The sequence below is a fragment of the Heliangelus exortis genome, chromosome 2 (assembly GCF_036169615.1).
Source record: "Heliangelus exortis chromosome 2, bHelExo1.hap1, whole genome shotgun sequence".
In the NCBI taxonomy this organism is placed as follows: Eukaryota; Metazoa; Chordata; class Aves; order Apodiformes; family Trochilidae; genus Heliangelus; species Heliangelus exortis.
The window spans coordinates 31,309,411-31,326,766 of record NC_092423.1 but is presented as its reverse complement, the minus strand read 5'-3'; the positions used below and the strand labels follow the sequence as shown (position 1 = coordinate 31,326,766).

The window sequence follows — 17,356 nt, the reverse complement described above, 5'->3', positions numbered from 1 at the left end:
CTATATGTATACAAAGCATTAAACTTTGGGGGGCTTGTCTACATTAGAAAATCATGTGTTGATACAAACAGTGCAGTTTTGAATGAGAACCAGATCTCGGTGAATAAAATAATTGATGCCTCAAGTAGCACCCCAGGCTAGGTACGTATTTATAGCTGTCTTTAGTATAGAACACAGTTTTGTCTTTGTCTGCATTAAGTGTTTGACATGTTGTTTAGCTGACATGAATTTCCAAGGGTAGACAATGCTTGGGTATTTTCAGCATCTAAAAGAACATGGGGACATCAGTAGCTGGTCTGGTATTTAATACTATAACTTTCTGTACTAAGAAAATGAAGGTATTCTGAGTACAGGAAAGTTTTCAGAAATACAGTGTTGAAAATCTAGGAGGCTTGCTGGCTTGGATGATGGTCTGTTCAAAATGTAATGTTGGGGCTCCGATTACTGTATTTTCATTTTGGTGAATTTTGCTTCATGGTTAGCCATAATAAAGCAAAATATCCATATTTTTCATTATTTTAATTTGTATGGAAGTAACCCTTTATATTGGTGTTTTAAATAAATCTATACACCAAATACTTTCTAAATGCAGTAAGACCTGGGGATATTTTCGGTATAAAAGTTTATTTTTCTACTGAAAAGAATAGAGCACTTGCCATTTGAAATTTAAATGCTTCCTTTGAAATGATTTTCAGAATTCCTAATGTTTACAAGTTTTATTAATTTTATCTTTTCAAAATAATTTGAACTGAATTTTTTTTAAAAAAGGTATGCGAAAATTCACATCCCGATCATTGCCTCTGTGTCTGAGCATCAGCCTACAACATGGGTTTCCTTCTTTTTTGATCTGCATATTCTCGTGTGTACTTTCCCAGCAGGGCTGTGGTTCTGTATCAAAAACATCAATGATGAAAGAGTCTTTGGTAAGAGAAAATATTTTAAACTTGTTTTGAAAAAACCTGCCTTCAACTTGATACTATTTTGTTTTGTTTGCTCAAAGCTGGTATATGGCTTGTTCTAAAAAAGGTGTTTAAAAGTGATGTGCTTAGAGATGTTCAGGGAAAGTTGCCTGCACCCAGCAGTATTTAAAGCCATTTAGAAAAATGCAGAGGTTGGTGAAGTGGTGATGGAGTGTCATCCCAAGAGGGGGGGTTGAATCATTTGTCACTGTGGTTCTGTTCTGAAGTTTGGTGCTCTTCAACATGCCTGATCTTGCAAACCAGTGCCTTGGGGTGCAGCTCAGGTCCCTACCTTGCAGCCTGCAAACTTTCCTTGGATGTCTGGCTCTCTTCCCATCACAGATGATGAATCAAATTGCCTTTCCAGATTTTCTGCTATTTTAGTGAACTGAATCATTTTCTGTGGAACAAGTGCTAGAAAAGTCACAAAAGCCTAACTAAGTGGAGGTGTAGGATCTTCCTATGTGACAACAGATTGTTTATTTGTACAAAGCTGTACTATGAAAGCAAATTTTTAAGATTCTGAATGAGGCTTGCAAGGGTGTAATTTGAAGTTGTAGCCTCTGTGTGGAGCAGTGAAGATCATTCAGGGACAGGAGGCTTCTGACTAACAAAGCAGCCTCTCATGATTACCTAAGAGGTGTGTAGGCAACAGGAACATTTACTGTTCCAGTAACACATTGCTGTGTTAAATCCAGTGACTCTGGGAGTATTCTGTGCTCTGCAGATTACAATGAGTCCTGGTCAAGACCAGTGCTGGGCAACTCAATTTCAGACACCTACTGCTCCATCCTCCATTTTAGAGATTAAAACTTGGAGAGGATATTTAGGTTAGACAGTAGTAAAAAAATTCCTTCCTGTGAGGGTGGTGAGACACTAGCACAGGTTGACCAGGGAAGATGTGGCTGCCCCCTCCCTGGAAGTGTTCAAGGCCAGGTTGGATGGGGCCTTGAGCAACCTGTCCAGGGAGGTGTCCCTGCCCATGGCAGGGGGTTGGAACTGGATGAGCTTTAAGGTCCCTTCCAACCCTACCTATTCTCTGGTTCTGTAAGTCTGCATAAAGAAGACCTGTGAGCAGGAAGCCATACTACTTCTCTACAAAGTAAAACATTTATATAATGTAATCTGATAAATCAATGTCCATTCATCATTTCCTCGGTAATTCTTTAATTAAAGTGTATCGTTGAACTCTAGCAGACAAGGAATAACCTCTATTACTTGAACAATAGCTGTTCCTAACCATTTGGGTTTTTCTAAGAAAAGTGTTCTGACTGTTCCTTACTATTCTGAAAATCCTGATTTGTTTTTTGGGAGGGGAGAGTGGAGATAATACTTTTCAGGAAAGCTCACTTCAGAATAGGCTTACAGCATCATATTATTTGTCTGTCTGGAGTTGTAATGTAGACAAGCCCCCAAGCTCTCCTTAGACATCTCTAACGTAAAATTTAATGTAAATATAAAATTTTAATGCTTTCTTTTGCTTTTTCAGTTTCGGTAACTTGTTTGGTCTAGGGCAGTTTCACCTTTTTAATCAAGTGAAGCCATCTATTATTCAGTAGCATTTTTGGTATGCACAACTAAATTCAACTAATAATGTCTTTTGATATATGTTAATGAATATGAAAATGGGGTTATGTTATTGTTAGAAGTCATCAAGATGAACTTCAGGAAGGGGCTGAGGGATAAAAGGGATAAGTATTAATTGAACTGTATCTCTGCAATTCAAAAAGCAATGAAATGCAAGATGCACACTGCAGTCTTCATACACAAAGAGGCTCGACCCACTTCCAGCAGTTGTTCTATGGAGAGAGCATGATGTGTGCAGTCAGAACAAGTGTTACTTTGTAAATGTCATCAGTCGCTTTGTTTCTTTGCAGTTGCTTTGTATGCAATCAGCGCTGTGTACTTTGCCGGTGTGATGGTTCGGCTGATGCTCACTTTGACTCCAGTGGTCTGTATGCTCTCTGCAATTGCTTTCTCCAATGTCTTTGAGCGTTATTTGGGTGATGATTTGAAGAGGGAAAATCCACCAGTAGAGGACAGCAGTGATGAAGATGACAAAAGGAACCCTGGCAACCTGTATGATAAGGTGAGGTAGCAAAAATAAAAAGTCAGAAAACAGCTTAATTTTAGTATTGCTTTTTATTCTTTTGGTCCGAATATTTTAAATGCCACTGGAGGTCTGAATCACACTAGCATTTATAGTTAGAACAGGTGTTGTTCTCCAGTAGTGTGTAACTGATGTCCTGAAAAAATTGATGTTAGTGTAGCAGTGTGGTTCCTACTGGCTTGGTTGGTGTTGAGCCTTTAACCTAAAGGAAAGCACAGAGTGTTGGCCTGGCTTTCTATAGAAGCAATGGCAGACAGCTGCTCACTTTCCTTAGCTCCTTGCAGCAGCTGCAGTACTGAATGTTTTCCCTTGTTTTTCCTCTAAGACATGGTAAAATTTTAGAATAATGCATTTTATGAAAGAGTATTCCTGTTCATGAACTTGTATGCTTACTTCATCTTGAAGAAAATTATCTTAGGTAATAAATTTTTTTATCTCTTAGGCATTGTTATGCTGACAGTGCTCATGCATCATCCATGGGTTTGCTTCTTTTACTCACAGCCTTTTTTTTTCCACCTTTTCATTTAATAGAGCATCTTTGTACTGAGCCAAACCCAGGAAGTCCTATACTGGTCCTCATATAATGTTTTTTTATTTTGGAAGGAGGCTTTCAAGAAAGTATCCATTTTTGCAAGTTGCTGGATGGTCAAAATGTTTTTGTGCATACTTAGTTAATTTATGGTACAACTTGGTGTAGCTTTTTAGTATCCTGTAGCATTTATGGGGGTGCATGTGAAGAAAAAGGCATTGATTCCATTGTCAAGACTAATAAAAGTTGCCCTAACACATGTATTTGTGTTTGTTTAGGCAGGCAAAGTGAGAAAACATGTATCTGAACAGGAAAAAACAGAAGAAGGTCTGGGTCCCAATATCAAAAACATTGTTACCATGCTGATGCTGATGTTATTGATGATGTTTGCTGTCCACTGTACCTGGGTAACTAGCAATGCCTACTCCAGCCCCAGTGTTGTTCTAGCTTCCTATAACCATGATGGGTAAGTAAGGTCTGCAGGTCTGAAAATAATTAAAGAGCATTGCCAATTTGCTTTACCTTCTTTTAATCACTACTTAATGCATAAAGGCATAATTGTCACCCGAGTAAAAAATTCTTAATATTATTCAAAAAGATACAACATTTTCTGGAATATTTAGTGTAAATGCATAAGAATGATCCTATCTAAAGCCAATAATGATGATGGCCATAAACAAGAAAGTTTTTGAGTCAATTGGGAATGCTTGTTTATGAATATATATCCAACTGGAAATGCATTTATTTACACTCTCATTAGCAGCTCAGCTTTCTCATTCAGCCATCACATTCGAACTTATGACTGGTGATTACATCCCTCAAAGGGAGCTGAGCTTGTAAGAAAGCCCTTATTTGTGAGCCCAGATTTCTCATGTTGCAGTTGATTTGTTGCTATTACTTGTACCAATGTGAATGAAGTGAACTCTGTTTCCCAGCACTCGGAATATCTTGGATGACTTCAGAGAAGCCTACTACTGGCTGAGGCAGAACACAGACGAGCACGCCAGAGTGATGTCTTGGTGGGACTACGGTTATCAGATAGCAGGAATGGCCAATAGGACAACCCTGGTTGATAACAATACTTGGAACAACAGCCACATTGCCCTGGTAAGGGATGGCAGTTCTCTCTGGAGCAGAAACACCAAAATGTTTACACTGCGGCCAAGTATGAAATTTTAAATGCCTGTTGATAGAGAGCTTGATATTAAGGAAAACTTCCTTAGAGCAAGAAACACAGAAGTGGAAGGAATGTATTTTTTGCATTTATTAGAACTTAAGGATAAAGAGTTTGGGGACTAGTGATCAATTTTGCTTTTGGAGTTTGCATTTTGTTTACTTGGAGTTTCCATAACTTCCATTTCAGCTTCTCTTCTTCTCTTTATAAGAGGATAGACAAAAATCTAATGTAATTATTCCCCTTGTGATTTAGTGCTATGACAGCTATGACTTGGTACCAGTGCTTCACTGGCACTGTCCAAATAAGAATTGCTTCAGTTCAGCAGTGTCTTTGCTGACTGGATCTTTGAATGGCGTGTGAAAAATACCCTCACAAAACCAAGTTTTCAGACATCTTGGGAATTAGAGAAAGTTTATGAATGGCAAAGGAAGCATTGCAGATTTGGTGCCATTCTCTCCTCAAAATCACAGTTAAATGAAACATTGGTATTTTAAATTCCTTTCATTTCTGAAGGATAAGTTTAGGCTTCGTGCATGCACTTAGAAGCAGGGTCTTAGCACTGTCTGTGGTTATGGGGCACTTTGGGCAATATTTTTCAGAAACAAATGAATGCTCTGTCTTGTAGCTGGGTCCTCAGTGTCACTGGGTGCTGTGTAATGACTCCTCACCAGTCATCACTCAGTGGTTCTTTCTTCCCAGACCTGTGTCATGCCACCTGAGAAGAATGGAGAAGGGCTTGAGAAACATCTTAGGATAGTTTCTTGTCCTGTGTCTAATAGCTACTGCAGCAGCTGAACAAGACAAGCAGTGTTCAAAATCAACAGATTAATCAATCTGGGCCTGTACAAAATCCTAAAAAAAAAAAAATCTTTTGGGGTGGGGTGGGAGAATCACACAGGTAAAATGTGTTCATTTTACAGGGATGGGGAACTCAGGTGAGCTGAAGCCAAGCTTGGGAATTTGTACTGTTGGTGCTAATACCAGTCAACAAGCCTTCCCATGTAGTCTGAGGCACTTTTGTTTTGGTGGTTGGTGTGTTTTTATGGAGGCTCAACTCTGGTAGCACACCTACACCAACAGATTCCTGCAGGACATGATGCATCACAGGAATAGAGACCATGGAAGTCATCTGTATTGCATAAGTGCAGTAGCCATCCCCATTACAGCAATTAGCAAAGATGGGTTTTAATAAAGAATGTTCTACAGTCAGACTGCTGGCACTGTCAGGTTACATTTTGGAATGAATGCTCCATAAAGGGGGGGACCCGAGCAATAAATGCGTGTTGTGGTGAATATCTGAACTTCTGCTATAAATGAGGCATGCCCTGGAGACACATCCAGATGACTTCCTCTTGCACAGAGGTGGAAATCTGCCAAGTAACTGCACATTGATTAGGATCGTGGCCAAGGAACTGAGATTCTCAGTCTTTATGACAGATTGCAGCCTACACTGAGCATTTTCTAATTACATTCTTAACTGAATGTTACCAATTTAGATGCAATATTATTTATATTGCAGTTATTCCAGTTTACTACAGTGATCCACTATTATGCCTTAAGTGCAAGAACTGTAACAGCAGAAAGAAAATGAAAGTACGAAGCTGAATGCCAGTTACTGACCTAAGCAAATTGTTTAGATGTGGGAAGTCACCAGTATGGAACAGGTTCTGGATAAAGCTTTAAAAAGTTTTTCAAGGTCAAAACTATGTTATGACTTTAACTCAAGGGTGTCTCTGATCTGACATCTGTGCGTAAACTTGCCTTGAATTCAACACTGAGGATGCCTGTATGCTACTGACTGGTATGCAGCAGCACGACTGTTTCCTTTGTGAGGGACGGAGCTCAAGATAAAAAGACGCCGAAGAAATTTCTGATATGTCACATAATTTATTCACTTGGGTCTAAAGCTTTGAAAATAATTTGTAGTTAGGTGTTTTCTGCAACATTTGAGGTTTTGGCCTTCCAGCCATGAGGTGAAAAATCTGTATGTGCCACAAAGGAAAGCTCCTTATTGTTGCATTTTATACTCAAAACACTAACTTGAGCAGGCAGCACTCCTCTTACAGGGGAAAGACTGTTGGGTTTAGGTTGGGCTTTTGAGTCTCTAAATAAACATAATGAGTTTCCTTTATCTAGAATGAAAGTGTGGCAAGTGTGTATTCCTGGGCTTTGGTCTGGCACGTTATTGCTCTGTTTCAAAGGCAACCATGCAGGTATTTAAAATACTTTTATTTGATGCAGGTGGGAAAGGCAATGTCATCAAATGAGTCGGCAGCATATGAGATCATGAGAAGCCTGGATGTGGATTATGTTCTGATTATATTTGGTGGTGTGATTGGCTACTCTGGTGATGATATTAATAAGTTTTTGTGGATGGTGAGAATAGCAGAGGGGGAACATCCCAAAGATATTCGGGTAAGTGGAAACACACAGAGGAAAACTGAAGTGTTCTTGACTGAACACTGTATTTCTGCATGCTCATTATGTATGTGTTAAGGTTTTATTTATGCTGTTGCTTTTCTGGTAATGCTCATTATAGTGGAGGGAAATCTCTACGACTTATTCCAATTTTATTTGAAAAAAATGTGTTACGAGTTCTTTTCCTAGTAAGAGTTGCAGAGGCCTGGAGCCCAGTTTTTCCCAATATTTGTGGTTTTGACAGGTCTGTAACCTCAGAAGTTTTTCACATTTTTTTCCTTGGCATGATACTAAAAGTATAGGATGCCTCTTGTAATTCTTCTGTGTGTCTCTCACTGTGCACCATCATACTTTAGTTTTAAAAAAGGGGTATCCAGACTGCTTAAATGGTTTGGAAAAAAGTTTTTTTCAAATTCTGTAATCACAGAAGACAAGTTGAAGTGTTAATATTGACTTATGTCGAGTTTAAGTTACTCAAACATCTCAGAGATTGCAGAAGTCTGGAGTAATATTTGATTAAGTCTAGCAAAAAAACTTGTAGCTATTGAGCACATACTGAGCACCAGCTTAAGGGAGTATCCTGTGTTTGCAGTTTCATCTTTTACTGGTGATGAAAATTGCAGAAATTTTTTGTTTAAATACCATGTACATATTAAGCTTATGATGTTAACAGTGCAGACCTGGTATATTAACAATGCAGTGCTTTTCACCTTTCTGAAGTATAATTTTGATAGATTTACAACTAACTTTTACATTTTGAGATCATTTTTCCAGTAACTACTTACTCTGAAGTGACAAGGGTTGTACTAGGGGTCTGGGTTACAAGCAGGTAGTTTGCAACTATTTTACAATCATCTTCTATTTCAAGACTTGCTTAAATCAGCTTTTAAACTGTAAAAATCAGTTGAGATTCTTTGTGAAGTTGGTTTTGGTTTTGGTTTCGGGTTGGTTTTTTTGTGTGTGTGTGCAAAAGGGAATGTGAAATTACCTTAAATAGGAGTTTTGGTTTTGACTCTTTGTATTTTCTTTTCTTTTTAAAGGAAAGTGATTACTTTACTCCTCAGGGAGAATTCCGGGTAGACAAGGCTGGTTCCCCAACTTTGCTGAACTGCCTGATGTACAAAATGTCCTATTACAGATTTGGAGAGATGCAGGTTAGTGCTACAACTTCTACTGAATCTTAACTGAAATATGAGAATACGAATGTTATTTTGATGTGTTTTCCATCTTTTAGATTGAGTGTTTTAGTAGCAGAATCAGAGGTAAGCTTACCAGAGGTAAAGCTTAACTTTATCAGTTAGCTATACAAATTAAAACACAAGTTGGCATGGTCTGTTGTATCTAACCTTTAGAACAAAGCATTTCTGCTGCTAACCTACACTTGTGCTTTGCTTTCTACTGTCCTTCACATTGCCCCAGATAAGCACCTTAATTCCACTGTGCAGTGTGCTTGCTGAAACAGTAACTGTTGCGTTGGGGAGAGCTTCAGGATTTTTTATTTTTTTGTAATAACATAAAAGCAGAGCTGTTAATTGACTAATTAATATCTGTCAGAAACTGATTTCTATCCAAGTCACATCAGGGTATTAAATCAGACTACACTTACATAATTAGGGCATAATTCACAGAGAGTGTTGTCACTCCCCTTTGGGATCACCAAGCTTATATAGTGTGTAGCTGTGTCTGCCTTGTTTGCCTTTTTCTTTTCCATTCTTCCCCCCTGTGCCCTGCCTTGCCACGGGCCCTTCATGCTGATGTGTTAGCCCAAGAATCCTTTATTCAGCTAAAACTGAGGCCCACAGATCTTATTTGTAACCCGATTTGTAACCCAAATTTAACTGCTAAACATGAACTGCTTCCTACTTGGATGGAAAACCACAAAAGTACAAATTGCTGCAGTACAGAAGAGAAGGCACAAGGGAGCAGCTTTGCTAAAAAGCCACCACAGGCTTCCACACCTCAGACTTTCACTGGAGCAATTTCATCTCTGAACATGGGATTTCTGCTCAGACATGAAAGGGTTGTCTCCTGCAACAGCTGCAGGAGTACGAATTTGTGTCGGTCTTAACTGTAAAATAAACAGGTTTTTTTCTGTGTAATAGTAACCCATGCAAGAGAAGTGTTTGTCCCTTGACTAGACAGCTGAAACCATTGCCTTGTGGTATGAAGTACCACAGTTTGCAGTGCTGTGTGTGTTTTGGGTTTTGTCTTAAGCTAATGTGCAAATTTTAATTTTTATAGCTGGACTTTCGGACACCCCCAGGATTCGACCGTACACGCAACGCTGAGATAGGCAACAAAGACATTAAATTCAAACACCTGGAGGAAGCCTTTACCTCAGAGCACTGGCTTGTTAGAATATACAAGGTGAAACAACTAGACAACAGAGAGACACTGGATCATAAACCTAGAGTAACCAACATTGTACCGAAACAGAAGTATTTGTCAAAGAAGGTGGGTTCCCAGTGAAGTAATGGGAAGGGGGTCAGGAGATGGCAGTTCATTTTTAACAGTGGATCACATAGCTGGTGAATTATGTATTTCCACGAGCCAGAATGTTATGGATACTGTTCATGTTAGTGTCCAATATCAGACCTGCCTGCTGGTAATAATTGTTAATTTACTGTCTGCTTAACTTAAAAGCATGTGAAGACACAAGGCTAGATTTTTTTTAGGCAGAATGCTAACTGGAAATAGAGTGTGTCACTGGCTGTTACAACTCTTCATGTAACTGGAAGCATAATCTCTAAAGTACATCAATTCATGTTTCAGTAACTCTGGCTCACTAAGTAAATACTGTGGAAGTTGCTTTCTGACTTTGTTTGGAAGTAGTGATGCCTAGAAGTTTAAAAATGGCAATTTTGTATGAAATAAATTAAATATCGAACTTTTGTTGACGGAACTTTAGTGTCTGGCTGCTTACTGTTTTAAGTCATCTTCATGGTTTTTAATGTTAGCCATGGTGTGCTACTTCAGCCTATTAAGAAAGATGTGTTACCAGGGGAGGTGGGGAGACTCTTAGCAGCCCTCTCCTTCACAACATCTGTTTTCTCTATATTCAGATGTATGTTGTAGAAGGAATTCCAGAATCTTGTCAGAAACAAATGTGTAACAAACAAAATCAGTACAGGCAGTAACCGTGCACTGCAATGTGGAAATACAAGTAAAGGAGGTTAGAGGGGGAAGAGACTCATCTTTTTGATTTGATGGAATTGGCTAAAATAAGCTATTTGGGAGTTGCCACTGAAGCTAGACCTACCTTGAAAGCAAATTATAAACTTTACTCTGCCTATTATACTCTTAATAGTGTAATTTTTGATCTTAAGTGACAAGCAGGGCTGTGGTTATTAGTAATAGATGCAATGGCCCCACTTAAGCAGTGGATATGTCTGTTTTGTCTAAAAACCAGGGTAAAATGGAAGTTAATATAAATTCTGATCCATCAACAACTCTTGCAGTACAAACAGGCTCCAGTTCTCATTAAAAAACCAGAGAACCAGCAAAGAGCAGAGGGCAAATTACTAAACCAGGATTTCTTACATGAATTCTTGGTAGCCACAGGTTTTCAGTATTTGCTTCCTCTCTGGGAATTCAGTCCATCTCCTACCACTCTTCTGTGTTAGGAATGACATTCCTCAAGCTTAAAACATGTCTGAGTATTACCTGCTAGTTCAGCTTTATAATACTTTATAATACTTTATAATACTACTATTATTGTTGTTATTAAAAACCTAAAAGTTGCATTTAATTGACCTAATAGAGCCTGCTGATAAGCACAGCAAACTTCAGAAGTCTGGGAACTGCCTGCTTTCTCATTTGTAGCAGGCATGTTGAATGGACAATTCTACCTGCCATGAGCTAACTAGATTTTTGCAACTTTGAAGTTAGTATTACCAAAGATTAACATTAATTCTTCCCCATTACTACCTTAAAAAAAATAAATCTAAAAATAAGCTGATAAAGACAAATGAGCAGAAAGTGCTAAGCAGCCTACAGAACTGTAGCACAGGACCAGAGACTAAAATGTGATTATTCAGTTTTTCTCTTATTTTTGAAAATGCTGCTCTGAGCAAATATTACTGCCTATCATCCTGCAGCCTTCCAAGGGAACTGAATTGTCCAAAAGCAGCAAGAAGGTATTTTCAAACTAAATGAATGCTCTCCACCACTTCTGCTCTCCAGGCATATGAGAGCTTTATCCTGTTGGTTAATTATTAATTCTGCCTCGGCACAAGCTTTGAAGAAATATTGTATGGATCTGGTAGAGGGGACCTGCAAACGTGCATCTTGTGCAAAAGTTGGGCAGGAATTAACAACCCCAGCTTTAATAACTGGATAGTACCTAGTTGAGGGTTTGCCATTTAAGCTCCTTATAATCAGTGTGAAGATCAGGCATTGAAATGCACATCACTAAACCGCGGTCTAGACTAAATCATTAACTAATACATTTTATTCTGTTTTTCTTTTTAGACCTCCAAAAGGAAGCGTGGCTACATTAAGAATAAGCTAATTTTAAAGAAAGGCAAGAGACCCAACAGGAAGACAGTTTAAAAACACTGTTCTGATTGCTAATACGAAGCAGTTGTCCTTGAGATAACCAGTCTTTGCCTTTAGCTCAAGTCATGTTTCACAGCAACATGAGGGTACAGAACCATCATTGGTCCAGATTATTGTACAAAATTTTCAGGCAATGTCTGATTTAAAAATATTGGCTTATTGAGAACAGCTGTTTTAGATTTGTAATGTGAAGCAAGACAGAGCTGCTATCAAAGTCTAGCAGCATTTTTTTTATTGGTACATATTATCCTTCAAATCTGTTAAGAATTTGGACTGACTGCACCAAAGAACCCTGTAATTTGGTCCTTGGCACATGCATACTTGTCAATCTTTTTTGGGAAGCGCTGTTGAGCTGAACAGCAGCAGTACATAAACTGGAGTGGCAGCATCTAAAAATGACTTGGATTCAACAATTAGGAGGAAGCAGAGCTCTCTGAAATTAAACCTTTCGAATCAGTTACTCCCAGGATTATTTTCCAGTGTCCTTTTACTCTTGCTGCAGAGGCTGGTTTTGACCTGGAGCGTAAGCAGCAAAGCTGTGGTTTTCACAAGAGATGACGGGGCAGGTTAATGGGATGCAAGCTGAGCTTGGACAAGCTGCTTCTGTTGAACGTGGGATTGCAGTGCTCCTGCCTTACGGTGTCACCTCACAAGGTAGACAAGGCACATATTGCACACGGTAGATACAAGGGCTGAATTTGTATCCTCCTGAAAAAAAAAAAAAATCTGTACTGACAGTTATGAATGCTACAGTAACAAAGAACTGAGCGCCAGGTAGCTGCTGGTGCTTCAGAACAGAAATAAAAGCATTTTAGGTAAATGTTTACATTGGTAAAACAAATACGGCCTGTTTAATGGAGGAAAAAAAAAAAAAAAAAGGTTGACAGGTATCCAAAACCCCTTTTCTGTGGCTAGCAAGAGGTAGAGGATTTGCAAATCTCTTCCCCTCACCGCCTTCTCTTGTGAGGGTAAAAGTTTTTCTGGAAATCTGTTTCTCTGCATTTTTATTTAGACTGCTTAAATCAACTGAAGAAATCCCTGCTATAGTGCTATTTGCTTTGTCTGTCTTTTATACTGTTGGGTTTTTTTTTGGTTGGTTTTTGGTTTTTTTTTTTAAGTGATGAAAACTGTCAGATTAAATGCACTAAAATATAAATGGAGACTGAACATGTTCACTTTCCAGCTATAGAAAAAGTTTATACAGACTTGAAAATTTTCTTTAATTAAAATGAAAGGGTTTTGCAGTTTGTTTTCCTGCCACAGGTTGTAACTTTTTATAGAAACAAAACTTGCATCAATAATTTGATGTGAAATGCAGAATAGTATGTACCTTTCATGAAGAAAATGTAAATTTACAGTGTTCTGTGAGAATGTTACTGCTGACTTTTTTCCCAAGGTGTAGAATATTTTTTTGATTTATGAACTCATTTTTGACTCCAGTGGTTTATACAGACCAATACTACAGCTGCAACATTTTCACAAAGGTAATTAAATCTGGATTTCTGGCCCCCTGTCGTTTGGAGATTTCATTTTATTTTGTTGCTTTAAAGCTCAACGCAGACCAGTTGTTGACTGTAGGGGAAAATAAAGTTAATTCAAGTTTTGTGTTAAGGGCGTTGTGTCAGTTTTGTTGTGATTAACTTGATGAGATGTGACATTTACTCATTGGAACTCCATGATGCCAGTCTGCTGACTTCATGAAGTTGCTGTAATGAAACCATAGCAGCCACTTAACATCCTTCCAGCTTACGTTTGTTAAGCAAAAGGCAGGGTCTCGACTGTGATGAAACCAAGGTGGCACTGATATTTTCAGAGAACAGCAGCAATCCTTCCCAAACACATGGTGCAGCAAATCCCTCTTGCATCTGGAGCAGCAGAAGGGCTGAGGATGTGATGCACAAGTTGCAATCATCTTGCTTCTTCCAAGCAGGTCTGCATCCTCCCCCCTCACCCCTGGTAAGAAATAGGGGATCTAACATTGGGAAGAATATCTGAAAGGCAGCAGAATGGATGCTGCTGCTCACTCTGTGGTTGGGCAGTAACGCAGCTTTGTTTTTTAAAAAAGGAAGCAAAAAGGTGCCCTCCCATCTTTAGGTATCTTTACAGTTCTGTCACATTGTTTTCCGTCTCGGCTGACAACATTCTCAGTGCCATGGGCTGGGAACTGCAGTGGGAGTGGATCAAGGGTTGGACTTGATGATCTCTGAGGTCCCTTCCAACCCAGCCAATTCTATGATTCTATGATTCTCATTAACAGGGCAGAAATACAGGAATCCTGTCAGCTTTTGTAGCATTTTTAAAGCTATGTGAAAGAAAACTCAGCCAGCTGCAGTAATCTTAGCCAGCCAGGGACTGGAGTTGCCCACCAACTTACCTGAGCTTTCTTAAATCTAACCAGACTTTGAGGCTTCTGCCCATGCTCTGCATTTAAATGAAATGAAAAAAGACCTGGCAGGTGTTCTATCACCTTCCCTGGTTCCTCAGGAACCTGCATGCCACATGGGTTACTTGGTTCTGGAGCTACTCAGTTAAATGAACTTTCTTTTTGTGATGAGCCACAGTTGCAGCAGTGCAGCATCGTGCAGCGTTATCAGGTGCCCCTTGCATAAGAGCTCATTCCTTAGCTACAGCCCTCCTGGTGTTCTTCTGCTAGGTCAAAATTTGAAGCAAAACAACTACCACAAAACAGCAAAACGGGACATAAAAAAGAAGAGCTTAAGCCAGGCTCCAGTCTTCAGTTGCTAAGGGACTGAGTAAATGGAAGCCAGGATTGTGTAAGTTCTGCATCACTTACTTAATCATTACTGTTGAAAGCAGCGAGGGCAGACACTCCTGGGGGTGATCCCAGGAGAAATATTTTGACTTGTGGAAGTGATTCCATAACAAAGGGGGAGAAAAGTCATTAGTTAACTAACTTAATAGATTTACTCTTGAAAAACCCAGTTAAATGCTTTGCCTTAGCTCTCTGTACATGTCAGTCCCACTATGAATAAAAACTGAACATAAATCATATTTGGCTATGACTAAAATGCAGTAATGCTTTTAAATCAGAGACATAAACTGCTCCAAGATGTGGCCCTGAAGGAATGCAGCAAAAGGCAAGGAACTTCACTGGGTAGTGATTCCTGTCCCATGTACAGCCAGGGTTGTTTTCTGTTTTCCATACAAAACCAGTGTTCTGGTATGATGGTTTCTCACGCTGTGGATAAATGTTTAAAATAAACCAGAATTGAATAACCTAACACTTGAAAAATGTTGAACAGGAGCCACGAAACCTTTAGGAACGTTTCTCCTCTCCATGCAGGTGTCCCATGCTACAGTGATTCAGAGTTGTATTTTAAGAGGTACCTAATGAAGCATGCCTGTTAATGACAAAGATTAAATACAATTTTCAGAAACAAAGGAACACCTTAGCCTATTTGCTTTTGATTTGTTTAAAAAATAAAAATTAAAAAAAGCCATATTTTCCCCATTCACATAAAACTGTGATGCTGCCCAGCCCTCTTTTTCTCTGTGAAGTGCTGTCCAGTGGAAACCAGAACTTACCTGTGTGGTGCCTGGCAGCAGGAACAGGGCAGGGAGATCCCCACAGCAAACCAGCTGACAAATCATTTCTGTCAGACCTGTGGCAACAGCTCCCAGGGACCCTGAGTGTTTTACACCACTCCTGGACGTCTGAGTAACTGATGCATGCCAGGTAACTAATGCTTCAGTGGAAAGAGAAAGGTGTCCCACTACTAAATGAAACCAGTCTTTTATTCATGAGTAATTGTCATCTTAAACTCACAAATTATGAAAGGAAGGCAAATCAGTAGAGACTGCCAGAGCATCTTTTAAATAATAAAGGTATAAATTTTCTTTCTGAACATTTCTAATTTAAGAAAGGAAAAGGTTGCATAGGCTTTCTACAGATGTGCACAAAAGAAAAAAGTACATGGAGCTTTTTACATTACAATTCAGAGTGTACATTGGCTATTTGAAAAGGAAAAGATTTACTTGCAAGTCCAAGACAGCTATTGGAACAACCTACAGAATAAGGCTTATGAATATTTACTTTTCAGTCCTGTGAAATATACTGAACACATAACTATCAGAAAAACAGTGACACTTGTGAGCCTTGTCCTGGAATCTCTCCCTGGTGGGACCTTTTCAGAAAGGACTATTTTACGTTTGCCTCTCCCAAGTTACTTTGGAAAAGAAATGGTGGTAATGGCATCAGGATTCTTCACAGCATCAGAACAAACCAAAACATTTATCAGAGTACAAGTGGAATGTTCTCGGCATGCAGAAACAGCCAACCATGCTGACAAAAAAAAAAAATCTTCAATAAATTACAAGCATAAAATAATTCAAATTTCTCCCTAAAAGAATGGCCACAGCATCTGTGTAGCCTGTACAGTCACACCATCAAAGCTGAAAGAGGTCCACTCTTCCAGGAGCTCAGGCCTGCACGCCTGACAGAGAGAGGTTTTTCAGTGGCTATTTGTAGTGAGTGTGTGGCTTGTTCTTTGGTGTGTGAAGTTCAGAGTTCTGGGAGGATGTTCCACGTGTTTAATTCTGCATTTTTTTATTGTTCTTTGTGATGAAGCAAACTGTAAAAATACTTCTGGTTATATTGATCAGACTAACCTCGAGAACAAGAGAGGATCCATTACAAAGTTTTTTCTTGAAGGTGGTAAAAGTCCCCATTTTCCTGCTGATACTTCGTAGCAGTTCAGTTATTACAATGACAGCATCATTTTGGTTTTGTTACAGAAAACCTAAAACCTATTCCTAAAAATAAGAGTTTTGTTGATTAAAAAAAAAAAAAAAAAAAAGTGTCAGTTACAAAACCAAGCTCATACAGTCCACAATTTTTTTAAAAAAATAGGGTTTAAATCACTTGTAACATCCTTTCTAATGTGCAAAGAAAGGACATAGAAGCAAACAAAATGGCATTTAGGAGAAAAAAAAAGGGGCCACACCTTCATTAAATAGGATCTGAAGTTCAAATTTCAAGATCTGTTAAGTGTTACATCCAAATGAACAACTTCTGATGTGTTTCCTTGCATACACACCTCCAATCAGCCTTTGGAGTTGCTCAAGTGACCTTATAACATCTACTCAAAAAAAAAAAGAAATAATCATAAAATGCAGGATGCCCAAGAACAGATATAAGCAGTGCTTTGACCTATATATATTTGTGTAGTACCTATAAAATCTAAGTTACTGTTGTAAGAAAGCAGACAAAAGGCACAAAATTAATCAGTACTAGGGAAAGGTTGGCATCCATGCTCCTGTATGTTAGAAATACAGTGGGGTTTTTATGGGGCACTGAAGAAAGCCCCACTGAGCAGAAACAGAAGTCAGCACATAACTGCATTTGCCTTTTGCTCCCACTTCTCTCAAACATCTTCACTTTCAAACAAACACAAACAAAAAAGCCACAAAGCTTTTAACACTTTCGGAATCCATTTTCTTCATGTCACAGTGGTTATCTTACAAATCAAGATCCAGCTATAGGATTGTGTACTTACTAGGTGGGTTGTTTTGTGGTTTTGTTTTTTTTTCCTTTACAAAACAAATTATATCCTATTGCATTTGTTTCATTAATAAAGTTACTGTCT

The 17,356-nt window shown here is 38.8% G+C and overlaps 1 protein-coding gene and 1 long non-coding RNA gene across 2 annotated transcripts in view; one reads left to right on the top strand and one right to left on the bottom strand.

Moving 5' to 3' along the window:
* The window catches only part of STT3B (STT3 oligosaccharyltransferase complex catalytic subunit B), a 53,629-nt gene extending 40,268 nt beyond the window's left edge, over nt 1-13,361 (top strand). The window contains exons 9-16 of the mRNA XM_071735447.1: nt 769-923; nt 2,837-3,048; nt 3,877-4,064; nt 4,534-4,705; nt 7,017-7,190; nt 8,234-8,347; nt 9,435-9,647; nt 11,664-13,361. Coding sequence (XP_071591548.1) covers nt 769-923; nt 2,837-3,048; nt 3,877-4,064; nt 4,534-4,705; nt 7,017-7,190; nt 8,234-8,347; nt 9,435-9,647; nt 11,664-11,744 — 1,309 coding nt within the window. The 3' untranslated portion in view covers nt 11,745-13,361. The remainder of the gene's footprint in view (nt 1-768; nt 924-2,836; nt 3,049-3,876; nt 4,065-4,533; nt 4,706-7,016; nt 7,191-8,233; nt 8,348-9,434; nt 9,648-11,663) is intronic.
* Nucleotides 13,362-15,488: 2,127 nt separating this feature from the next.
* The window catches only part of LOC139792318 (uncharacterized), a 2,207-nt gene continuing 339 nt past the window's right edge, over nt 15,489-17,356 (bottom strand). Inside the window, exons 1-2 of the long non-coding RNA XR_011724217.1 lie at nt 16,380-17,356; nt 15,489-16,053 (exon numbers count right to left, since the gene is read on the bottom strand). The exon at nt 16,380-17,356 is cut by the window's right edge and continues 339 nt beyond it. This is a non-coding gene — a long non-coding RNA (uncharacterized lncRNA). The remainder of the gene's footprint in view (nt 16,054-16,379) is intronic.